The sequence below is a fragment of the Talpa occidentalis genome, unplaced genomic scaffold, assembly GCF_014898055.3.
Source record: "Talpa occidentalis isolate TD23 unplaced genomic scaffold, MPIMG_talOcc4v2.1 talOcc4.8, whole genome shotgun sequence".
NCBI lineage: Eukaryota > Metazoa > Chordata > Mammalia > Eulipotyphla > Talpidae > Talpa > Talpa occidentalis.
The window spans coordinates 18,495,409-18,521,375 of NW_023605194.1; the positions used below are offsets into that span (position 1 = coordinate 18,495,409).

Here is a 25,967-nt window from a genome sequence, read left to right on the forward strand (position 1 = left end):
GTGGGACGCACAGGAAGAGCCGTGTCCGAGGCAGAGCTGGAGAGAGGCTCCCAGTCCTGGACGTCAGACAGGCCCGTCCTCATCCCACCTGACAGACAAGAAGCTGGGGTGCAGGGCGGGAAATGGCAGAGGGGAGACTAGGTAGGCCAGTCCGGTAGGCCTACCCAGTCCGGTAGGCCTCCAGAGCCCTCACTCTTAAGCGCTGCATGGTGCACTTCCCAGGAAGGCGGGCAGTGCATACTGGCCAGGTGAAAAGTCACAGATACAGTCTTGGTAGGGACCAGGCTGACGACCAAACAGGGCCCAGGCCAGATCAGGGTGCAGGGGTGGGGTTGGTACCTAGGAAACCATACAGCAGAGCAGCGAGGCTGAGCTGTGAGTCCAAGGGTTGTGTGAGGACAGGTGGCGCCCGAGGCCCCAGAATCCCCAGCCCATGGGAGAGGCCGCTGTTCACATCTGCCTGCAAGCTGCCACCCGGGGCCCCTGGGCATAACTGACTCTCACCACAGACGCTGCCCTCATCAGTGGGGGATCCAAGCATCTCTTCCTCCTGGAAAAATTAGCAGGAACTAAGACAAATAAGTAACCAAATCAACTAAGAAAATTACATCTGTTTTTGGCATCTTGAATCGCCCGCTGTGGGCTGAGAGAAGAGCGAGCGAGTACTGGGAACTGAGCACCTCGGTGGCAAGCAGAGCCCTGGAACACCGTGTCCTGGGCACACTGCAGATGTGCAGCTCAGCCGGGAGCTGGACCAGCATCTACCAGACATCAGAGCCCAAGCTGACCTGTCCGCCTTGGAGACTCTCAGAATAACCACCCAGATCTTAAAAGGTCTAAAGTACTTTCACAGAAATCGTCCTGGTTTTGCAAAAGCACCCTGTTAGGTAGCACAGGGAAGATGCTCATTTCTTTTAACAGATGAGAAAAACAGAGGCCCGGGGAGATGGAAATGAATTGCCTAAGTTAGAAAGTGCCAGACCAATGCAGAACTGGGCTCTCAGACTCAGGAGACCAGTCTCCAGGGCTGGGCCGACCACACGGTGCTGCCCTGAGCAAAGCCCCATTCAGTTAGATAAACACGCACAGTCAGGGCAGCCTGGGCTCTGTGCGGGCACAACGTGAAATCTGTTGATCCTGGTGTCTGGCTCCGGACTTCCTCTGTGTACCAACGTAGGCGTCACTGCTCTGCCTGCCTGGGCCCTGCTGCACCTCAAAGCACTCACTGCAGCCTCATCCCACTTGGGTCCTGGACTTACTTTGAGCACATACTGGAAGCCACCAAAGGGGAGACAGATGTCTTTGTACTTCTGGATTTCCAGCACCTAACAGAATCGGCACTCATGGTGCACAAAATCTATTTTATGAAGGAAGCAGGCAAAGAGGGAAGGGGTAGGGAGGAGGTGGGAAGAGAGGCAGAGATTGATGGTGCATGGTCTTTACTGCCCCTTCTCCGGGCTGCAGCCCTGAGGTCGCCCAGCCACAATGCCCTCAGTTCCTGGGGTCCCAGTGATGCCCTGGGACAGGTGACAGACTGCCTGGCCCAAGATCTCACAGTCCCAGGGAGGCCCCACTTGTGCCCTCAAGTAGTGCTGGCAGCACCAGTCAGCACTCAGGTAGGAAGGGTCAATAAGCCAAGCAGCCAGGTGTGTCCTGGAACAACGAGAATCCTGAGCTGTATCTGACCATCTTCCCCGAAGGCAGGGGGAGAGCGTCTGCCAGCCCCCAACCGCCCACTGCAGGATGACAAGGAGGAGATGCTGAAAACTGTGCACCTGGCTCCCTCCCAGATCAAGGCAGCAGGGGGAAGAGCCCCTCCAACTCGTTTGCATAAGCCATTTATAGCAGCGCATTCAAACCCACGCCTTCCAAGGAGAAAAGAGCCCACTGCAACTGCCTGTGGCTTAGCGGTCTGTCATTTTTCCTTCTCTTTCATATTTTATTTTAATGGCAGGAAGCTGTGCTCAGGAGAAATCTCTACCCTGGTTGCTCCTAGCAGCATAGGAACTGAATTTTCCCTCCAAATTGAAGGGGGATGAGGAGCAACTATCCTTCAGGAGTCAGTGACAAAGAGTTTGCAAAGTCTATGAGCATCATGAGCTCCTTCAGTCTTCCCAGCGATCACGGGAGGTGGCGATTGCCAGCCTCCATTTTCAGATGAGGAAACTAAGGCTCAAAGAGGTTCTGCCACTTGCCCAAAGCACACAAATTTAGGAAGTGGCTGTCATGGACAGGGCATCTATTCTGTTCCAAGATGACAGTGGTTCTCCACCCCGGCTGCACATCAGTGTCACCTAAGACTGTTGATGACACCCAGTTCCCATCCCCAACTAATTAATACAAAACTCCAAGTAAGGGGCCAAGACTACTAGGCACTTTGGGATACCTGGCCCTGTCCTAGACTGAGGGGAAGAATCAGAGAAGGAAAACAACTAATTTCTACTAAGCACCAAGAGCAACTACAGTCAGTTACATATCAAATATATCATATTCATCCCTCTCATTCACCACCACTTGTCAAAGCAGAAAGTGACTCTGTGGACCACCCTCTACATGGGCATGGGAAGGGCTATGAAAGCTTACTTACAAGTATAAATTATAAAAGCAACACATGATTTATTTCAAAGGGAAATAAAACTACCTGTTTGTAAAGAGTAAAAAGTAAAAGCACCCCATTCACCACACCACCCTCTCCCCAACCTGCTCCCCCAGAGAGAGCCCCTGGTAAGAGTCAGCTGGGCATCCACTCAGCCTTGGTCTGCATGTGGCTGGGGGGTGAGGAACAGATGCACGATAGACAACAAGGTATCCAGGCAAGGAACAGCACCGCTCTGTCCACAGCCTCACCTCCTTCCAGCCATCTTCAAAGTTATTACCAGACCTTCTCCAACCAACCTACTGAAACATATAAACATTCCCAGGCCCCCCACTCATAATCCCTACCCTCCACACCCCGTGATTTTTCCTTCCATAGCACTTATCACCATCTGATATCCCATATGTCATGCTTTTTGTTGGCTTTTTTTTTTAAGTCTGTCTCTCCTCATCAAAATGTAACTCCGAGACAGGGACTGTGCTCACCCCTGTATCCCAATGCCTAGAATACACACTGATGAATATTAGTTGAAAGGAAAGGAGGGAGAAAGGAAGGAAGAAAGGAAAAATATTCTAAGTACAAATAGGGTCACACTGTGCACCCTATCATGCAATTTGCTTTTTTCTCTTAACAATATGGAGGACATTTTTCATCACATTGCCAAATGCAATTGCAAGCTGCAAAGCATCGCGATCTATGGCGGTGCCAACATTGACTACTACTCCCTCCTTCTCAAAACCCTGTGTGGGCAGTGAGAGCGAAAGAGTTCACAATGAGGAGCCCCCGCCCATGGCATTTTCCCCCAATTTCGGTCTTTAAAATCAATTGGACATAGATCAGAGTAAAGTCACACTCAAGAGATGAAATAGTCCCCAGAACTTGAGAGACCTAACTGGAGGTGTTAACAAACCCACAGAAAAGACGTGTCCATTGGATGCTGAAAGATCAGGACAAAGTGGGGGCCACTCAGGCAAACCATGGTAGCCCATCAGAGGACAGTAGTGCCAAGTGACAGGCCCACTGGCAGGCATCTTCCTGTTGGTGACGTGGCCTGGGCAGGGTTCAGAGTCCAAGAGCATTAAATTCTCAGCTTGTGTCCCCAAGCTGGTATCCCTGGCTGGATGCCAGATTCACCCAGCACTCAAGGAACTTCCTGCCAGGGAAGAGGCCAAGCAGGCAACACACTGCCCAGTCCATCGAAAAGTAAATTTCTTAGTGGGAAGCAGCGAGCTGACTTCTGATTTTATCCGTGAATCTTTGTAGAGTTGATTTGAAGAGCCAGGAGCCCGAGTCTACCAACTCAAGACACGACACCTTGGGGAGAGGAGTTTGGGGCTAGTTCTGTCAAGAGCCAGTTTCTTCAAGGAAACTGCACCTCGTGCAACCCGTCCGTATGGTCAGCAGACCCTGCTGCCCATTGCTCACCGTCTTCCCGACCTCAGCTACTGAATGAGAAGCACACACTATTTATCGAACTCTTACCACAGACCAGTTCTGGCCACGCGGCCTACAGCTCTAGCCTCACTGAATCCACGAAGGGCCCCGTGAAGTGGAAACTAGTATAGTCACGTCCTGATAACCGAGGCCTGGAGGATCGAAGAAACTGCCCAAGGTCAAGACTCAACAGTACAGACTTGAACCCAAATCTGACTGGCCCTCGGGGCAAGTGTTCCTCAGGGATCCCTCTGCCAGTATCTCCTGAGATTCTTATCTGAAAAAGCAGGTCCCAGGAACCTACTGCCAGATGGACTAAGCCAGATTATCTGGAGGTGGGCCCAGGAGTGTGCGTTTTACAATCCACAGCAGATCTCAGGCCTTTGAAGGTGCGAGAACCACGAGGTGCCCTGCCACCCTGCTCTCCGGCCTCCCTGGCCTCTGCCCTCTCTTGGTTCTCCTCATGATCCTTCAGAAGCTCCTCCACGGTTCCCTTCTGTCCATCACAGGCTCCCTCATTCCCCGGCTTAAGTGCTACCAGGATGACCTCTCCCCCCAGCGTCTAGCTCATACATGGAACTGCCCACCCTCACATCTCCCCCAGGATGTCTCTGGGAATTCCAAAGTTACCCCAACATTTTCCCCTCTAATCCTCTCTCCTGCCTGGGCCCTGATGGACTCACCATCCTCCTGCCTCCTGAACACCTGGCACCACAGGACTCTGCCCGCTCCCTCGCACCCCACCATTCACAGGGTTGCCAAGTGCACCTCCCTAGTGTGTCTTTAACGTGTCCCCTTCTCTCCCCTCCAACCATAGTCCAGCCACCGCATCCTTCCCGCAGACAGCTTCACTCTTTCTCGACTCTTCCCCCAACTCCCAAGTTATCTCTCTTAAACCCATGCTCCACCAGCAGCTACCCCCACCTATCAAAAAGTAAATCTAAAACGCTCGACGTGCGCACGGCCCAGAGATGCCCAGGCCGGGGTGGACACTGGCCTACACGTCATCTCCTTGCAGTTTTAGTGCTGAGTTTAATGTCGCACTGGGTGGTAGATCTTGGCAAGGGATGACCTTTTGTAAGTGAGTGCCTCGCTCCCCGTGTAGAAGCAGAAGTTTAATGTACCTTTATAAACAGCTTCGGATAATAGCACTAATGTTACTGCTGGAGGAGCAGGGAGTGGAATGTTCATAGTAAACAACACGGTGTCTCCTGCCCTGACTTCCCCAGCTCCAGGGGCCTTCCAGCTAGGGTTTCTCAGGCCTGCACTTCCTAACCTCTTTCTTTTCCAGTCTCAGCAATGGTCCACTCCGGCTTCTTCCATTCCAGTATTTCTTCTCCGTGAAAAGGATAAGTAAATAAGTGGGAAAGCCCTTTTAAAGGATTATGAAATGGGGAAATTTCTCTAGAAAGGCTATTTAAACAGGCACTGGGTGATGCTGGAGTAAGGATCTGAGATAGAGCAAAGAAAGAGAACCCCAATACTGGCCTCCGGACCCTGTGCAGCCAGGACCCTGGCCCAGAGGTCAGCACGCTCCATATCGCCTGCTTCTGCCCCACTTCCCACTCTATTGGGCACTCAGGTGCAGACATTTTGGATACGTGACCTCCTGCCCCCCTTGCAAGGACCTCCCTGTTCTCTTTAGAGCCACAAGTTTTAAAATCTCTGCCCCTAATTAACAGCCCAGCCAATAAGTGTCAGAGTCAAGACTGAAACCCAAGTTCTGTCTCCAAAGCCCAAGCTCTTGCAGAGAGCACATGAAGAGCCCAAGCCTCCGTTCATGAGGAGGAGGAAACCAGGGCACAAAGTGGGATGGTGACCTGCCCAGCGGCCTTGCCTGCAAAGCCATCACAGGGAAGAACAGACCCTGACCTCAGTTCATCCCAGGCACCAAGGAGATGTGCAAAAAAAAAGGCAAAGCCTCTAGGACAAGTGGGGAAGACCAAAGTCAGAGAAGGCACTAGAACCCAAAGCCCCAGTGGTGGTTCAGGACTGGACCAGAACCAGCTCTCTAGACCCCTTGCTCTCCCCGCGTCCCACTTCCCCCTCTCATCACCCCTCCTTTTCTTCCCATTCTTCCTCTCTATGCCCTTCCCCTCGGCTCCCCACGCCAGGCCCCTGCGCCTTGCTGCTTCCCCAGAAGGCTTGGAAGATTCCCAGATTGCAGGCTACTTCCAGCCAGATTCATGAGCACCCCTGCCCTGCACCCCAACACCATCAGCTCCTAGGCCGGGGGCACCATGGCGCAGCACAGATGAGAACCAGGGAACCAGGAGCTCCAGTTCTAGCTTTCTATCTCCTTCCACTAGCCCTGTGACTCTGGGGAGGCCCCCCTCCCCTCTCTGAGTCCCAATGTCTCCTCTGTGAAAGTGCAGAGTTGGACCACCTGAGCCCAGGCCCTCTCCATCCTTGAGACACTGGTGTCCCAGGGCCAGTCTATGCACACAGACTCCTTGGTCACCTTTGAGGGGCCACCCAGGCCACACCCCAGGGAGGGGGCCCAATGAAAAACAATGAATTTCATTCCAAATAAGGGAAAATACAGCAAAGTTCCCCTCCACGGCCCAGTTCCGGCTGGTTTATGTTAGCTGGACAAGACTAAACAGACCTTCACATTCTCGGTGTTAAGCACTAAAAATGAAAAAAAAAAAAAAACAACGAGCTGTTCGTCTCTGGAGCACTGGGGCAGGGAGAGGTCGGTGCTCCCCTGAGGCCCCTGAGAGGCTGAGGCCCAGCAGACCTGGGGGATGGGGTGCCTGACTCCTGAGGTGGGTGGGGGTGTTTGAGCAGGGTCACTGGGGAAAGAGGGGGCTGTCAACAGGCAGCAGTGATGGGGGAGCACAGGGTAATGGCACGAAGGGGTACAGTATGGAAGGGGCAAGTGATCCTTTGTGCCTGCAGAGGTAGGACTAGGAAGGGAAACCAGACAATGAGAACATGGGGAAAGAAGGGAGAGAGATGGGGGAAAGCACGAGGCAGCCAGCAGCCAGGAGCCCCTGGAAGACTTACTCATACCCCCATCCACCTGCCACGAACAGGAGGCCAGGAGGGAGGGCACAGGGGAGGGAAGGGACTCCATCACATCCTGGACAATACAGCACCTTGTTCCCAGCTGTCCCAGCTGCCTCCTGCAGTGTGGACACCACAAACCCGAGATAAGAACTTAATTATTTACAAAACAGAGAAAGCTGACACAGCCCTGCCTTCCTGGTCCCCTCCCAGGCCACCTCCACACATACCTGCCCTCCTCCCAACCGAACTCTGCAGGGCCCTAGCCCGACATCCCTCCCCAACCTGGACCAGCTCCTCTCACAAAGGGCTCTCCCTGTGATCTTACAGCCCCGAGGGGGTGTAAACTAATAGCTACTTGGGGATGACATGACCTGCCCAAGGTGACGTGTTGGTGGACGCAGAACTAGGATCGCAGTACCCAGTTTCTGAACCCATCTTTAGCCTATACTCAGGCCACTGCACCCTCGGGCTACCCTGGCCTTACTACTGTGCATGGTAGGGCAGTTCCACCTTCTCCATCTATTCCCTCCCCACCCCCAACCTGTTTATATCTATACCAACTTCCCCACCATTCTTCAAAACAAACCCCTCCTCCTGGAAGCCTTTCCTGTTTCCAGTCAGATGAACTACTCTCCTCTACTCTGACTTGGACACCTAGCCAGGGTGGTCAGGGAAGGCTTCCTGGAGGAAGTGATATCTCCATGGGGATCTGAAGGTTGAACCTAGTGACAACAACAGTAACTAATGTTATCAAGCATTAGCTCACATAGAGAATCAGGGCACACAGAAGGTAAGCCTCGACTCCAGCCAGGACAGCAGCAAAGCTCGATTCCAGAGTCTGGGCCTCAACCACCCTGCATTCTACCCTGCCTGCTTTCCTCCTTCCTCTCAACCAGGCATGAATGATTGGTCCAGGTACCTCTCGTGGAAGCCCAGAGATCCCCAAGTCTGCACCAGAATTCAATGTCTGAGTTGGGTTTCCATAGTCCAGTGGGGCCCCCGAGACCCTCAAGCTCCCATGTATTGGGTTATCAGAAAAGTCATGATACATTTTTGGTTGAAAAACAAAAAAAATACACCATGACTTTTCCAACAACCCAATACTTTGGCCAGGCCCAAGAATAGGGATTGGGGGTCCCTGCAAACCCATACCGTTCTACCCCGACATCCCTTGGTGGTGAAGAAACCTCCCCCATCTTCTCAGGTACCTGAGTTTCCTGGACCAGAGGGAAGGAACTCTGTCCCCAAGGGGACAGTCTTCTGGAACATCAGAGGACTTGCCCCCAAGTGGCCTCCCCATAACAGTTTTGTACCATAACCTGCTGTCCTCACTTGGGTAAGAAAAGAGGAGGCCCTCTGAGACAGGAAATTGCACCTGCAACATGGGTGCATGGGGGTGCTAGGAGGCCACAACCCCCCATTCAAGGTCCATCAGTCAATTGTGTGCTCTGGTCAAGAGGGCACAGGCAACATTGAGGGTACCCTGGAAATGTCCACCCAACTGGACTTCGGGTTGCTCCTCCAGGAAACAGGGCCAAGCCCACCTGTCTCAACAACTTCCAGGAGATATTGGAGCAAGATCCAGAGAGAAAGAGATCTGAGGGCTTCACAAAATTGAAAGCCCAGGACAAGCAGAATGGAATTTTTTCTTCCCAGCAACTTCAGTTCTGTGAGAGGATCTTAGTTGGAGTAATGGGAAAATGAAACTGGAGAGGGAAGTAGGGCAGTGGTCCTATCTTAAGGCAGATGTTTCTCAGCTGGGTGACAGCCAGACTTGGGGTGAGAGGATGCAACAGCCTCTCTGTATCTAGCTGCTCTGCAGAGCGCAGGGAGAGTCAGCCCCTTCAGATTCAGGTTTCTGCATGTCTAGACCCACAGCCTGGAGAATGTGAGCTGACCCACTGGGGAGGGAAGCTGTTGGTACCACAGCCCAGCACCCATCCATCCACCACAGCCACACATCAAGCCCCAGGGACCCAGCTTTAACACACCCCACTCAGTGTGTGCTCCTGCTCCCCAGGGGACCCTCAATACAAGTTAAGATCTGATGGACACTAATTTGACCAAGATGGCAGTTCCCTGGGGTGACTTAAGTGCTGTTATTGGGAGTTTGACTCAGCAAGCAACGGCCATCGGTGCCTATGGAGCCCACCACTAGTGTAATTTTCGGAATCACGTGAGCTTGGATGGTGCTTTGTGAGTCAACACCACTGTTTGGCCAAGCTGTCTGCCAGAGACCTAAAGCTTAAAAGTGATGTATCTTTTGTCTCACATCCAAGCAAGGGCTGACCTCCAGTCTCCCAGACATCAACTCATGAGACTTGGCCTATGACCCTGCTGGTGGTCCCAGAAGTCTCCTCTGGAAGAGAAAGGGCTTCAAACTCTTCCCTTCTTCTCAGGCCACAAGTCCTTCACCTCTATAATCAAACCCCAAGTCCACTAAAGGAATCTCAACCCAACCCTACAACAGGGAGTTCCGAGGTACATGCTTGGTCCAAGACTTAAAGCTTAACTGCAACCATTGAAAAGGAAGCTCCCCCCAAGGAGTGGAACCCTACTCCAACATGGAACTCAGACCCCCAAAACAGGTACCTCAACACCAAGCCAAATCTTGTCTGTTAAAATAGCACCTTCACCCCAAAACAGAACTTTTTGCCCTGGGATCTGAACCTTAGTACCAGACAATAAATCTCCATTTTCAGAACAAGCTCTCGCAGTCAATTCATCTTTTTTCTCTAGTCAAACCTCAACTTCATGTTCAGATGAGGAAACCCAAACTCCCTAAAACAGTTTCCCTCACATTTGGGGGCAAAGGAACCTAACACAATCAAAGCTCCAATTTCCAGGCAGGCTCTCCTCTGGAGCAGGCACATCCCCGTGTGACACCCTGGCGACTGACGGCCTCATCCTTCTACATCCTCTAACCCTGGTTCCATGCCAGAGTCTTGGTCTTGGCTGGTCTCCTCAGCCCCAGAGGGTTTAACAGTCGCAGCCAGGAAAGGGAAAACCCCCCACTGCACCTCTCAAACACTGACTAAGCTTTCTCTGAAATGAAATGAAGGGAGTTTCCTTACCTGTTATTGGTCTGCTCAGATTTTCTATTTATTTATGATGCTGTCTTAGTGGGCTGTATGTTTCTAGGAATTTGTCCATTTCTTCTAGGCTATCCAACTTATGTAATTGTTCATAAGTCTTGTAATGTTCTTTGTATTTCTGTGGTGTCGGTTGTAACATCTCTCTGTCCTTTCTGATTTTATTTGAATCTTCCTTCTCTCTCTTTTTAATATACCAAGAAGTTTGTCAATGTGCTTATTTTTTTAATTGACTCAGTTTTGTTGCTCTTTTTTAGTGTCATGCTAGCTTTTATGTCATTGATTTCTACTCTGATCTTTGTTACTTCCTTCTACTAACTTTAGGCTTAGCTTGTTCTTCTTTTTCCAGTTCCTTGAGGTATAAAGTTAGGTTAAAAGCTTTCTTTTTTTTCTTAATCTAGGCATTTATTATTACAAACTTCCCTCTTAGACCTGCTTTTGCTGCATCCCTAAAGTTTTGGTATGTTGTGCTCCATTTTTTAATTTCCCTTTTAAATTTCTTCTCTGACTCGCTGGTTGTTCAGGAGCATGTTTTTCAATCTCCAGATATTTGCGAATTTCCCAGTTTACTTCCTACTTTTGATTTCTAGTTTCATACCATTGTGATCAGAAGTACTTGATATAATTTCAGTCTTCTTAAATATGTTAACACATGTTTGTGGCCAATATATGATATTCCTGGAGAATGTTCTGGTGTGCACTTGAGAAAAATGTGTATTCTACTGCTATGCCATGGAAGGTTCTATATAGGTCTGTTAGGTTCATTTGTGGGAATAATTTCACAAAATATATACTTATTAGGTCATCACATTGTAAACTTTAAATATATTACAATTTTATTGTCAATTTTACCACAATAAATCTGGCGGCGGGGGTAGAGGGTTTCCCACAAACAACAGGAGTGAGGGGGTCTGGGAGAGAATCTGAAGCCTCAGGCAGGGACAGACGCTCAGGAGCCCAGGCTCTGCTGTCATCCTTGGAAGCCAGAGAGAGTCTAGGGACTCAGAGGATGGATACTTGTCAGTGCTGGGATCAGGATGGGACTCAGACGCTGGTCATACTAGGATCAGGATGGAGCTCTTCACCCACCTCAGATGTATCCTGAGAGCCAGGGTCAAGAATGGGTATCAAGTTAATATTGATTAAAGAGACCCAGAAAGAAGCCAGAACAAGACTCAAAACTTAGACTTACAAGATCCTCTGATGATCTGGACCTCAGTCTCTCTGCTGTAAAGTGGGGCTATGAATCCTCAGCTTGGGACTTGAATAAGATTATGGAGGGGAAGCAGGAGGGGGCTGTTTAAGTGCTACTTAAATACCAGGGACACAGGCCTGGTGAAAAGCCTCTAGACCAGGAGCAGACACAGAAAGCTTTTTCCTCTCTTTTCTTTCCCTTTCCCACCTGCTGCTTCATTTCTCAGTCCATTTTTCCATGTCCTGTTTTACTACACATCATCCCTTGACAGTTAAATAATTTAATAAGTACTGAGCCCCAGCATGAGGAACTGGGGGTTTGAGCTCAACTCTGGGAAAACCAGAGCAGCCCTAGCCTGTCCAGGCTGATTTATGGCCGCCCTTCATGGTTCATGTGTTATGCATGGGGAACTGGCACCCAGGGGAGGGGGCAGCCACCTGAGAGAAAGCCAGGCCAGGTATATACTGAATGCCTCTGGCTCAGGAGCCAGCAGGAACCAGGTATACATTGCACCACAGGTTCCAGGGCCCGTCCCTGCCCTCCTGGGAGCCACCTGTGACAGGCAAAGGGGATATTAATAATTGATGGTGTCCCAGGGAGCAGAGAGAGAGAGAGCCAAGAGCTCAGGGCCAGCCAGTCCCGCTCACCTGTCCCTCCTCTGGGCTCTTGGGCAGGAAACAACCCTCAATAGAACACCCACATCAGCATACCTGCCCCCAAAGTTCCACCCTCTCAGCTTTTCTGTGCCAAACCAGGTGGTTGCCTCACTGACCACTCTCCCGGAAGTCAGAACCCTCAGACACACGGCAGTGCAACAGCTCCTCAACAGCTCCATCTCCAGGCTTCAAGTCAACCATCTGAAGCAGCTCCCAAATCAACCTAGCAGATCCCTGCTCCTCCTATGGACAGCAGCAGCCTCCTACCTGGCCCCTCTCTTGCCGAGAACTTTCAATGACATCTAAGTGATCTTGTCACTCTAGTAAGAAGCCCTTCACTAGCTCCCCAGGGACAGCACACTCCAAGCAGGCAGGCTGGCATGTCACCATTAGGGTGAGCACCTGTGCCCCCTCTGTTGTCCCTCTAAAGTCCGCTTCTGTGAGCTCCTGGGAGCATCCTCCTGTAAGGTCAGCTCCTAGAGTCCTCATTACTACCTGGTCCAATCAAGTTTCATGAACTTGGACAAGCCACTTCCCCTGTCTAGGGTTGAGAACCCCAGGCCTGGACTGAGAAAGGAATAGGACTAAACGATCTCTATGGCATGTTTGGATCTGATATTTGAAGGCAGTAGTCACCAGTGCTTCTACCAGATACATGTGCACGACTGACCACCTGGTCAGGGCCTCTTGGAAGAATGTATCCAAGGGAGCCTCTGTTGGGAAGGTCAGGGAAAGGAAAGGAAAAGAAAGCAGGCATGGATAAGAATGGCCCCTGACCCTTCTGCCACTGTGGATTAGTGTCTGAATTGGCTGAGGCTGGGCCATGAGCACTTTGAAGGCAGAACCAGGCCAAGCTCTCCATAACCAGGAACATGCCCCAGATAGAGGGGGCACTCACTTGAAATGAATCAACTGGAACATCCTTGTAGTTTCACTCCACTGCTATCAGGATAAAGTGTCTCCTCTCCTCCTCCCAGGGACACCCCTACCCTACTTAGACACACACTCCGGACTAGCCCCACATCCTACATGCCAGGAGCACCGTTTCTAGCAACATGGAGTCAACTTTCTCACACCCCCCAGGTCAAGTTCCCTCATGAAGCTCCCTAGTCTTCGCTCTTACAGTCCTTCCCCAAGTGTAAGTGCTTGGCTATGTGACTAAAGAAACAGTTGAGCAGAGCAGTTAAAGTAGTGGGTCCTCCATCCTCAAGAAGTTGGGGCATAACTCCCCACCCTTAAATGCATGCTGCGCATAGGAACTTTCTTGCAATAAGGGAAGGGGAGGAAAAATGTACTGTAACTCTACAACAGAGAAAACTGACAAGCACTAGTTCAGCCAAGTGATCAAGGTCAACATCCACAGTGAGAGCTGGGTTAATTAGCATGCGCCGCTGATAAAGCAGGATGACAAATGATGCTTCACCTCTGTGGTCTTTCTCTGCAAAACCTATAGCCACAGCTAATCATGAGAAGAGCATCAGCCAAATGCCAATAGAGGGACAGTGTTCAGTGCGCTCAAAACTGTCAAGGTCATCAAAACCAAGGAAAGTGTGAGAACTGTTGCAACCAAGAGGAGCCTAGAAAAACATAACAAGCATATATAATGTGGTGACTAGAAATAAAAAGTAGTATCCTGGCACAAAAAAAAGAAGCATTAGGGAATACTGAGGAAATCTGAATAAAGTATGGACATTAGTTAATAACAATGGATCGGGGATGGTTCACTAATTGTCACAAATGTGCAGCACTGATGTAAGCTGGTAATAATGGGGGGACGGGTATAGACCTTATAGAAAGACTCTATAGTGTTTTGCAAAACTTCTGTAAATCTAAAAATTGTTCTAAAATTAAAAGTTCATTTAAAAAAACAACAAGAGTGCTAGCCTCAGAGAGCCATCTAGGATAGAGTGCTAGCTCATAGTAGCAGCGTGACCTTGGGCAAGTTACTGAACCTTTCTAGGACTCTGTTTAAAAGATAACATGTGTAAAGGGCTCTAGCACAGGCATGGTAGCCATATTACCATTTTCTGAGTCACTTTTTCTTCATTGTCATTCATTTGTTTGTCATCTTTGTTCCCATCTGCCTCCCCCGCCCAGGGGAAGCTCCAGGGCGCAACCCTCATCTGTTCTGTGTGCCGCTGTATCCTCCTGTCTAGGCGAGCGCCTGGCCCATCACCAACGCTCAGGATGCATTTGCTAAATAACAGAATGAGCCCTTTCCTTCACAGCATCCCAGGGACGCCAACTCTCACCCTGGGAGAGTTTCAGAGCCCAGCACAGAGCCCTCCCTCCCTCTAGAGCTGCAGCTCAGCAGAGAGAAAGCCAAGAGCAGCCTCCCACCTGCCTCCCAGTGACTGGTCTACTCCCTCCGCCTCCTCTCCTGGCCCTTCCCTTTCTCTGCCCAGCCCCCAATGGCGTCAGCACCTGCTCATTCCAGAAGCAGCAGGATCCGGGTAATGACCTCTGATAAGCATCTTTTAATAAATCCTGGAGCTAGATCTGTCATCCAGAAGCTATATTCTCTCCCCTTCCACCCCCTCTCTATCTCCTCCTACCTCCCAGGCAGGCCCATTAACACCTTTGGTCTCTCCAGCAGGCCCTGGGACCACAAAGGGCCTCTGGACTCTGACTTGCTGGGGAATAGCCAACAGGCAGTCCAGGCTACCCCATCTGCCTGGCCCTCCTCACAGGGCTGTGATCTCAGGGACCCAACCCAGATCTGCTTGTGCCACCCGTCTGACCGCTGGCCAGTCCACTTCCCTCCATCCCTGCAGGCAGGTTTCCCAGGCGTTACCAAGGAGACCACTTGCATCCTGCCCAAGGTTGCCAAAGCAACCAGCTCAGTGAGAAGCAGCCCCTCAGCCTCTAGCCCCTGACTGTGCAGACCAACAGGAAATGGGCCCAGGCAGCTGGCATAGCAGAGTGGAGGCAGGCCTGGCACCCCCGGGCAGTGCCCAGCACCTGCCCTCCAGCTTCCCCCTCTTGCTCCTCTTGTTACCACTGTTGTCCACCCTACCTCCCTCTTGGGCTCTATGATTGAGAGTCAATGGCTGCAACTTACTGTGCTGACCTTGGAAATGGGCACATGCCATCCAGAGTCAGGGATGAGAAAACCCCAATGTGTAGAAATTCCCCTCAAAACTAATTTTTTCCCTTGGGGGCTTAGGTGTCCTAGGTAGAAACCCAGTTCTGCTGTTTCCTAGGTCAGTATTTCTGGAAAGTGTCCTTAACATTTATTCGTCTCAATTTTCTCACCTCTAAAATGGGAATACTAACACCTGTCTCACATTTACTGGGAGAGTAAATGCATTAGTGCACACGAAGTTACCCAGCATGTGTCCAGGCTCGGAACTTTTTTAAACTTTTAAATTTTTTTTCCTGGTGAGTCACTGGTCGGAAATGCTTTCCCTTGGGATTCACCCAAGGGAAATCTAGGCGAGGTCATCGGCTTGCCTGTCTCACCCAGCCCTTTTGGCTTGGCCTAGGACAGAAACCCTGCAACTGCCATTAACCTACCAGCAGCGTGAGATGTTTCATTCCCTCCCCCTACCCCACCACCTGATCTGCTGCTATTTAAATGAAATCAGCACACTCCCCTGCTCAGAAGCTCCACGGCCCCCACTGCCTAGAGGGTAAAGTCGAAGCTGCTCATACTGACACCCGAAGCCCTGCAAGAGCTGGCCCTGGCCCACCTTCAAAAATTGATTATCCCCTGATGGCGGTTCCCCGCACCCCAGGCAGGGGGGATCGCTCATTGCCCCTACACACAGCTTGCGTTTTCCTGCTCCTGTGCCTTTGCCGCTGCGCCCTCACCAGCATGCCCTGCAGGTCCTGCCCAGATCTTCTCCAGTCAACTCCAGGCTCCTCTCCTCTGAGGAGACTGATCTCGTCAACCCATGAGCATCTGAGTGGGACTGTTCTGCGGATCCACAGCTTTGACAGCCCGGACCTTGGGGTAAATCAGAATCCTCTGGGCATCCTGTTCAACAAGCAGGTTTGGGGGTCCCACCCCCAAGAGTGTGCATCAGAGGGTCTGGCTTGGAGACCAGCACCTGCATTTTAGACATACTTCCAGCTGACACTAATGCAGGAAGCAGAAAAACCTCACTTTGAGAAAGCGTGACCCAAACCAGACCCCTAGAAAATGTCTGATGAGCAGCTGTTGGATCGACACAGTCACAAACCCTGCGTGTGGCTGGGGAGGAACATCTAGAACCCCAGGGTCCTCCTTTCTCATCTTCTGGGGTTTTGTCCAGACACTAGGCGATTGCTCCCCAGTTTCTTTCCCATAGGGAAAGATAGAACCCCAAGACTGAATTGATGGAATAGAATGGCAGAACGCTCACAGCAATGAACTCTAAAGTAAGAGAAACCTGGGATTACACCCCAGCACCATCAGTGAGGTCTGGGATGAGTCCTTAACTGCTCTGAGCCTTTCTTTCCCCAGCTCTAAAATGGTGACAAGGATACTTCCCTCAGAAGATTGTCAGAGGAATATTAATAGAAATGGAAATACTTGGCACACAGTAATGCACTAACACATGGTGGCTATTATAAATAATATTGTTATGATTAATCAGCGTTCAAAGGTCAGACCGAGTTCACGTCCATCAAGCACGCAAGATGGGTGCTCAGGACATTTGCCTCCTTGAAGCATGAACCCATCATGGGAGCTGCCTGAGCGCCCCTTCTCTGAAGCCTTGGGCTGGCAGAGGAGACCAGCAGGTACCTCCACCTCCCTTCTGAGGTCCGTCTGCTGCATCGCTGGTCGGGACTGCTGGGTGAGCTCACCCACCTGGTAAGCGTCATGACAACCAAGGAAGGAGCCCAGACAGAGCTGTGGTGATATCTGTGGGTGGCCAGAGTGCGGAGGCCTTGAATGTCCGATGATGGCCGTCTCTGCGGGTCACAGCCCTGAAGGCAGTTAGGCGATGGGCATGAGGAAACGTGTGTGTTCAGAGCACTGCCCTAGCAGCACCACAAACAGCACCAGGGGCAGACTGGCCGTGTGAAAATCCAGCTACTACAGTATCTGGGATGAGGACCCAGGTCAGGAAAGTCGTAGCAAGAATGTGAAGGCTGGGAAAAGACTACGGCCTCCTCCCAAGCGGAGTCAGCCCCACCCCCACCCAACACAACAAGGAAGCTCAGCATCTGCAGACAAGTGCTGTGGCTCATGCTGCCCACCTCAAAGAATCAAGACCAAGACCCCTCAGTTGACCTTAGAAGCACCTCCATGTCTGACCTTAAGCCTCAGCCCTCATAGAAGAGACTGAAAACAGCAGGGGTCTGGCTGGCTTCACACCCACCAGAGCTGAAAGGGACAGAGCATCTGTAGTGAAACATCCTATTTAAAAGCACCAATTTTTAAAAGATGGAAGGTTCACTCCTGGGTATACACCCCAAGGAACTGAAAATGGATATTCAAACGAAAATACACAAACCTTCGTAACGGCAAAATTAACAATTAGCAAAAGGCAGAAACAAGCCAAATACCCATCACCTGACAAGTGGATAATCAAACTGTGGCATGGCTATACAGTGGAATAGTATTCAGCCACAAAAAGGAACAAAGATACCTCCTTAAAGACAGTATAGTGAGTGAAAGAAGCCAGAAACAAAAGGACAACTACAGTATGATTCCATTGATATGAAATGTCCAGAAAAGGCAAATCATAGAGACAGAAAGTAGATGAGTGCTTGCCAGGGGTTTTATAAGGAGGGACTGCTTAATGGGGATGGGCTTTCCTTTTTTGGGTTGATGGAAATGTTCTGGAACTAGATTACGTGGTGGTTGTGCAACATTGTGAATGTATAAACACCACTGAATTGTTTGCTTTAAAATGGTGAATTTTATATTATGTACATTTTATAACAATAAAAAAATGGATGGGGGATGGCCCTCCCAACCCCCACTGATGGGTGAGCACAGGGGTTGAGTAACCTGCCCCCAAAGCTTCCTAGTTACTTTTCCCTCAACACTTAACACCAAGCAGGCAGACGCTCAGAAAGAGCTGAGGACAGAGGACAGTCTAGTCTCTATACTTGCCCCCATGAAGCATGAACCCTGCGCCCAGTTCCCCCCCATCATTAAGAATCTATACATATGCTTACCTGCTCCATTCCCAAACCTGTGCTGTCTACTCCTTCCCCCGCCCTCCCCACACACACCCTAGGACTCCCACTGCTCCTTTTGCCACCACCCGCTACTTCCTGCAGTTCCCTCCAGGTCCAGCTTAAATCCTCCCTTGAGCCCCCTTTTCTGACCTCTGCCCCCACACGCGGGGTTTTAGCCCAGACAATCGTGTGATCCCCTTCCCTCCCCCAGTCCTGCTTTTCCAAGTAGGTCTTCAGCCCGTGGATGCTCAGGGATGCCAGAGCCCTGTCTGAACCAGGCACAGAGCAGCTCCTCAGTAACGGCCAGACCTACCCACAGATGCCCCCCACCCCACCCCAGCACTCCCAGACCAGCACTGTTCAGACCCCGGGAGGATCACAGCAGCAGAGTGAGGTCGGCATGTCTCCAGGAAAAGGACCAAAGTCTACTACCCAACAGGTGAGAGACAAGCCTCATTTCATGTCAGCCAGTCCAATCTCAGCATCCTAATCAGTCCCGGGGTTCCTGTTACACCAGATTCCTTTCAGTTGTTTTCATTAAAGCAGTGAGAAATCAATTGAGAATGCAATTACAGAAGGAGAGGGAAAAAATCAAGAGTCCCCTGCTCCCAGCAAATTTCTGGGTGAACACTTCTATGCTGATTTCTGGGTGAGCACAGAAGCAGTCCCAGTAGAACTCTGGGCAGACAGTCATAAATCCCAGCCATAGGAAGGGCAACACCAATACAATCGGAATAGAGTTCTGGAAGACCATTCTACATGAGAGAAGGCTCCTAGGCAGTCCTGGCACAGTTAGGAAGGAATTTGGAGTGGACACCAAACAATTATAGAATAAAGTTGATGACTCTCAGGGTGGGGAGAATTCAGGCCGAGGACAAGGATCAGCAGGCCGTGGGCGAAAGACAGAGGGCACCCACCGGTGACCTTCACGGGCATGCGCTATCCATCATCCCAGGGTCAGAAGGAGCAGAATCTAACTTCTGTGCACCTCCAGCAGGTGTGAGAGTGGAGGCAGGGGAGAAGGGCTTCTGGTAAACCGTGCCGGAAAGCTGGGCAGAAGAAGGGAGACTGTTCTACCCGCTTACTCCCACAGAAGACTTGATCCTTGCAAACCAGGGGGGCAGGCAGCATAAGGGGGCTTTCCCAGGCTGTGCAAGTGGGGAGTCAGGCTGGAAAGGAGGCTAGAATGGGGCAGGGGTCCCATTCTCAGACACACTCCTGCCTGCTTGCGAAGACCCCAGCCTCAGGGAACTCACATCCCCACAGTCCCAAACTTTAGATAAATAGAGGTGGGTTTCCCTAGGGCCAAGGATGGAATGGGGTCTTCTCAAGGGGAACTTTCTCAGTATTAAGGGGCCAAGTCGACTCATTGGCCCAGCTAACCCATGTCCCTAAAGAGCTCCGTCTGACTTTGCCACCTCCCCCTGACAGACCCACCGAGTAACTGGGCAAATTTCCATCACTTTCCTTTTTTCTGCTCACTTATGAGGGAAGAGGTTGAACTAGACGATGTCCAGAGGTCCCTCCACCATTTAGGAATCATTCCCAGCACTCAGAAGCAGTGTTGATACATGCTCATTCTCACCATTTATTGCTCACTATAAAAAATAACACTTGCTTATGGTAGAAATGTTAGGAAAGTGCAAAATATAAAAAAGAAAAGAAAAATCTTGTGTGGCCCCATTACCCAGAGGAAATCATTATTAACCTTTTGGAAATTTTTTTCCAAAGTTATTTAGGTTTGGGATTTTTGTTTGTTTGTTTGTGTTTGTTTTTCATATCATTTCTTTTTAACAAAATTATGATCATTGTCTATATAGCTTTATATCATTTTTTTTTCAGCTGTCATCATGCTGTGAGCATTTCCCAAGTCCTCAAATACTGAAAGATACAATTTTAAAGAGGATCTCTCGTGATTTCTGGGCACTGAGATTGTTTTCCTAGCGCTAGAAAGCACTGCCATGAACATGCAAGCCGAGCACATAAGTATTTACCTACATCTCTGTTTCCTTGGGACCAATTCCTCCAGGTGGAATTATAAAGCCAGGAAGTATAATTTATAAGGATCTTGACATGTACCACCATATTAATTTCCAGGAAAACACAACAAACCCATTGATTTTCCTGAGCTGAGTGAGAGCCAAAGTTCTAAGAGTTGGAGTCAGAACGCAGGACGGTGGTCCTGTCTCGCCTCCTCTCCCCCAGTCTTGAAGATTCACTGTCCAGTGAAAGAGAGGACAGCATGCCGAGTCAGAAGACAGAGGTTGCAGCCTAACTCTGCTTCTCACTGACTCTGGGAACCTAAACAAGCACTGGTTGTCCTCAACCAAAATGGGTGTGATGGGCAATGCTGATGACCGAAAGCACACTCCTTTCTCACATGAAAAGGTGTTTGTGAAAACTCTTTGTAAATTTCAATGTTTTGTCAAAGGGTTTTGCTATTATCCATCTTAATACCAGGGTCTAAAGAAGCACCTTGTTCTTTGTGAAAGCCCAGGCTGCGCTCCCTAGCTCTTAGCCATTCAAATGCCCAGGACAGTGCTGGCTGGTTCTGAGGTTGATGAAAAAGCAGCAGCTTCTGGAACAGAATCACTGGAGTCTGAGGGTCTAAGAAGACCCAGCTGTTTCTCCCAAAAGAAGCTGCAGGGTCAGAACAAGGCCTCACCAAGGGTGCTGGGTCAGGGAACTTATCAAAGACCTGGCAAAGGTCCCTCTGTTTCAAGGCTGCCTGCCCTCCTTTCTAGGATCAGATGGACATCTGACCAAGTGGACATCTGACCTTTGCCGGAACTAGAAACCTTCCTAATTCAGTAGATGCAAAGAGTCAACAATTTCAGCGGCCCTCAGGGGCCCCAGTCCTTCGTCCTTCGTCCAGCTGCTGTAAGTCAGTATTGGATTTGTAAGACTCTGCAACTGCAAAAGCAACTAGTGCTTCCAGTGGGACCTCTCCAGCCCTGGGCGGATGAAAAGGGAGACGTGGTACCTCCTCCGAGAAGCACAGCTGACTGGCCTGAGCATCGGGTCACACTTCCCCTCGCCGCCAGCAAAGGCCCGTCCTCACCCCTGCGTGCTCACCTCGCTCCATGGCCTGTGGGGACTCTAGTGACGTTCCGGGGCCGGCAGGAAGAACTGCGCAGACCCCACAGAAGGCCATCCTCGCGGGTTTTCACCATCTCTACCGGCAGCTCCCGCCCCCGGCCCACCTCCAAGGCCAGATGTGCAAGTCGTGTCTCCAAATACGCACAACAGGTGGCCCTGCCGGTCTCCCCAGTCTCATCTCGCCTCTCTCCCGGGCCCTCCACCTGCACCCCGGCCCGGCCGAGTCTTACCTTTGAGGTTTGGGGGGTGGCCCCGCGGCGCCCGGCTCGGGTTTCCTCGGGGTAGAGAGGGGATGCTGGAGAAGTTGTTACCCATGGCATCCGGCCCCGGGGGCTTGGGCGCCGGCGGGGGCTGGCGAGGCCGGGCGGAGGAGGAGGCACGGCGTGCGAGTGTGTGCCCGCGCGGGAGCGCGCCGCCGGGGGAGGGCCCTGGGGGAGCGGCCGCGGGGGGCGGGCGGGCCGCTCCTCTCCTCCGGGTCTCGGGGCGGCGCGGTCCTTGGCCGGTCCAGCCCGCCAGGGGGTCCTCGCGCGAGCCGCTACCTGCCTCCCATTCCCCGCGGCGGGGCCGGGGGCCGCGGGCGGGCCCCGGAGTCCGGGCCCGCGGCGCCCGGGGCTCCCCTGCTGCTCGGGCCGGCGCTAGGGTGCGGGCCGGGGGTGGGCGGCGCGGTGGCTCCGGCGCGCGCCCCCCGGGCCATGGGGCCAGGACTCCCGGCGCGGGCGCTGCGCGGCTGGGCCTGCCCGGCGGCTCCGCGGCTCGGCCTCAGGCTCGGTCCCCGCCCGCGGGGACGGCCGCGCGGCGACGTGCGTGGCGCCCTCCCGCCGGCGGGGTGGCACGCGGGGCCCGGAGCGCGGGCCGGACGGGGCGCTCGCGCCGCGCTCGGTGTCCCCCGACTCCCGCCCCTCCCGCCCCCGCCCCGGCCCCGGCCCCGGCGTCTCCGGGAGCCCCCGGCTTCGGTTGTCATGGAGACAGCTGCGCCCGTGAATGAGCGTCTTAGTGACACGCGCGCGCCCAGATGTGGCCCGGCGCGCGGGGCAGCTCGGCGGCCCCAGGTTCTCCGCCCAGGGCTGGAGGGCGACCCAGGCGGGGAGAGAGAGCTGGGAGAGGGTGGGACCCCAGAGGTCGGGTTTATGCCGCTCACGGGCTCTGGAACTTGGTCTTCAAACCAAGAGAAGCAGAAGAGCGAGAAAGTTGAGCGCATTGGGGGCCGGGAGCAGAACGCGGTAACTTAATTCACGATTTCCATCCCCCAGTTAAATGTCCGACACGAGAAAGGGGGAAATGAGGGAATGGAAGACTGAGTAAATGAAATGAGATTAGGATCCCCAGTGCTTGACCTTTCGCACTCGGTCAGATCTGAAGGGGTGCTGGGCAGGAACCCAGGCTGTCCAGTCACTGGACACGCCCTACAGAGCAGTGGGGGGCAGCAGGGAGGGGCGGGGGAGTCTTTGGGTGAATACAGATTCCACCCAAAAGACAGGCTGGCTGGCCCAGCTGGGGGAATAGATCTTCCAAGCAAGTCATCCAAGTCAGAACTGAGTGGTTCTGTCAGCCCAGAGGACCTTTGCCCTCTCTAGCAAGGAAGGCTTCCTGGAGGAGGGGGCTTCAGCAAGTCCCCTGTTCACATGTCTCTTCCATCATGTAGCTCAACACAGCTTCCAGGAAGCCTGCAGGAAGGAAAAGAGACCCATTCTCCTCCCCTCTAGACCTGGGCACATCCTCCTCTTGACCATCAGGAGTACCTGGACCAAGCTGCCTCCTCCTTTCCAGAGAAAATCTGCCCTCCTGCCCCTCTTGTCACCTCTCACTCCCTGACAGGCTTCAGCAGCTCTGACCCAGAGCCCAGCAAGAACGTGGGCTGGCAACAGGCATGTCCTCCCTGCCCTCATGGAAGGTTCTTCCCTTAAGGCACCATATGATGGCTCCTCATTATTCAGGCACAGTTCATGTGTCACCTCCAGACCTCCTATGTCGTCCACCCCAACAAAAGAGCCCCCACCCCACTAGTCACTTTCCATGCCATTATTCCATTTTATTTGCTGGAATTAGTTTGAAAGTGAGGTTTCCCTTGTTTGTGTTCTGCCTTCCCCACTAGAATGTAAACTCTGTGAGGGGAGAGAGCAGATCAGCTCCACCCATTATGATGTCTCTGGTCCAAGGAGAGCTCCTGCCACATGACAGACTACCAACGACTGCTTGAAGAATGGATGAATCCTTCTGCTGACAGCAGAAGTCCACTAGGATTCCTGGGAGTAAAGCCTCAGTGTGGCCCTTTATTTCCTTTCCCTGCCACCACCCCACCCCATTCCAGGCATCATATCCTTAAATGTCTGGGACTCCAGGCAAGCTAGAAATATCTGTGACAGCTGCTCCCTGGGGTCTGGAGGCAAAGACAGCCCCCACCGCCAGCTCCATCCTTTTAGATGCCCAGGATCACATGCCTGGTCAGCTGCAGAATGGACATGGAAGGTCAGGGGTGCTGACTTATTTGTGGGCATATCTTCCTGAGGCTCACACCGAACTGATGACTCATGCATCAGAAATCCATGGACTCTGAATGGCCGTGCACACACGTTTGCACCTACACCTCTACGCTATCTCACATACTCCCTGCCACGCGAGTGCACACACTTACACACATACTCACATACCCCTAAAATCTGCTGGTATGGGGTCACTGGTGCTGCTGCTGGGATCAGAATGCACCTGCAAACTCTGTAGGGACAAGACTCATTTCTCAGGAGTGTGGCCCTTGGTAAGATCTGCAAATTGTAGCCCTTCCTTCCCAGGGTAAGGGAACCTGAGTATAGACGGCGGCAGATCAGGGCAAGGCAAGCTAGGTGTCCCTGGCATGAAATGCAAGGAGACACTCACTCTTAACCCTGCATGTGCTCAAGGCTAAGAGTGAGCACCCCTGGAACTTTGCACCCTAGGCTACCTCCGTAGCCTTGCTCCAGCCCTCTGGGGAGCTCTGTATGCAGGAGAGAACCCCACTGTCAAGAACTCCAGCGTCCTTCTCCCCCCTGGGTGCTTGGCAGAATCTCCAAGGCCATTAAGCATTCCTTCACCAAGGCTACCGCCAGGAGGCGGAGAAGTGGCCTATGTAGTCCTGAGGGCCCTTCCCAGCCCCATTCTCGAAGAAGGAAGGAAACCTGCCAAGGAGACTGGAGCTGGATGAAGTCACCGTTTTGGTGACTTCAGTGGAAGCTATTAATACCCCTAAGGTGGTGCTTCAGCACCTATCACCGTGGCAACCCTGCCTCCCCAGCAGTGAAGGTTCTGAAGGCAGTGCCCAAAGAGGTGGGTGGCAGTGCACACGTGCGTGCATGTGTGTCCTCATGTGTGCCTGTGTGGGTGAGCTGAGAGCTCAAACCACCGTGGCAGGGAAAGAGGGGACGCCTGGCAGGGACCCAGCTCCTTACCCCTCCCCCTCCCTCATTTTTCTCCCTCCTCTTCACTCTGCCCCTCTTCTCTCCCTCATTTAGTCTTTCTCCCCACTTCTTTGTCCTTCTCTGCTTCTATCCACCCTCCACACTTTCCTGGTTAGGGCTCTGCTCTTTTTTTTTTTTTAAGGATTTGTTTATTTATGCATACAAGAGCTGGGGTACAGGCCAGAGGTGTGGGGGTGAGAGAATTCATCAGAGACAGAGTGGGGTACAGAACAGGCAGATCTGCTGAAACACACTGCTGAGGGGAGCAGCGGGCCAGGCAGGAGAGGTCTGCTGCGCCACCCAATAGCTTCTTAGTGCTGAGACTTAATACCTTGAGCCACCAGAGAGGCCCCCTGGTGTGTCTCTGCTTGTCTCTGCTTTTTATTCCTTGTCCCGACTCTTCCTGCTTGTCCATCTCTCTCTTCCCCTTCTTTCTCGTTCTGCACACCTCCCAGATCAGTTCTTGAAGAGTCTTCCATGTTGATAACACACCACTCAGATAGGGTGTATTAATAATGGGGGAGACTGTACGTAGGGGGAGGGAAGAAATCTTCGTACCTTCCATCAGTTTTACTGTGAACCTAAAATTACTCTAAAACAGAGTCTGTTATTTTTTTAAAGGATCACCTTGTCCTTTTGGGGTGCACACACACTCTAGACTAATGATTCTCAAACTTAGCATGCATCAGAATCAGGGGAGACATATCGCTAAAATGCAGATTCCCAGGCCCTGCCCCAAGAGAGCCTGGTGCTGTAAAATATGATGCAAGTCATTAATTGATCACCCTTTGGGAAACTGCCCCGTATGGACACATGTATCACTGGAGAGAATGATGGTTAAAGAATATCTACAGGCTTTCCCAGGGGGCGCTGGACACCTCCCAGGCCCCAGCATGGGCTGCCACCAAAACAGGGCTAGTCACATTGGAAGGTAGAGCAGGAGGCAGTTATGCGGGGAGGGGTCCCCACCCCCTTCCTCTGTTCTACAGACCGATTGCCCTCTGGGAGGTGACCCCTGGGTCCAGGAACAATTGTGAGATCTTCATAGATTCCCAGATTCATCTTTGGAGCCCAACTTTATCAGTTCAAGGATATTAAAATATGTCACATCCCCCATTAAACATAATGTTCCTGCCTTAAGCATTTAGAAAGGAGCTTTATAAATGTGGCTTTTGGAATCATTTGACTATGAGGAACTCATTAAAACTACAATGGATTTTATTTCTAAGCAATCATGCATGGGTTGGATTTCATACCCAATTGGAAAAATCTACAATTGTTTTTGAATGTAATGAAGTCTTTATGTGTCTACACTTAAGATTAATGAAGTTGACACAA

At 51.7% G+C, this 25,967-nt stretch overlaps 1 protein-coding gene across 1 annotated transcript in view; it reads right to left on the minus strand.

The window, feature by feature from the left end:
- The window catches only part of NEURL1 (neuralized E3 ubiquitin protein ligase 1), a 58,231-nt gene extending 36,317 nt beyond the window's left edge, over positions 1–21,914 (minus strand). The window contains exon 1 of the mRNA XM_037496443.2: positions 21,432–21,914. Coding sequence (XP_037352340.1) covers positions 21,432–21,516 — 85 coding nt within the window. The 5' untranslated portion in view covers positions 21,517–21,914. The remainder of the gene's footprint in view (positions 1–21,431) is intronic.
- Positions 21,915–25,967: the final 4,053 nt, after the last annotated feature.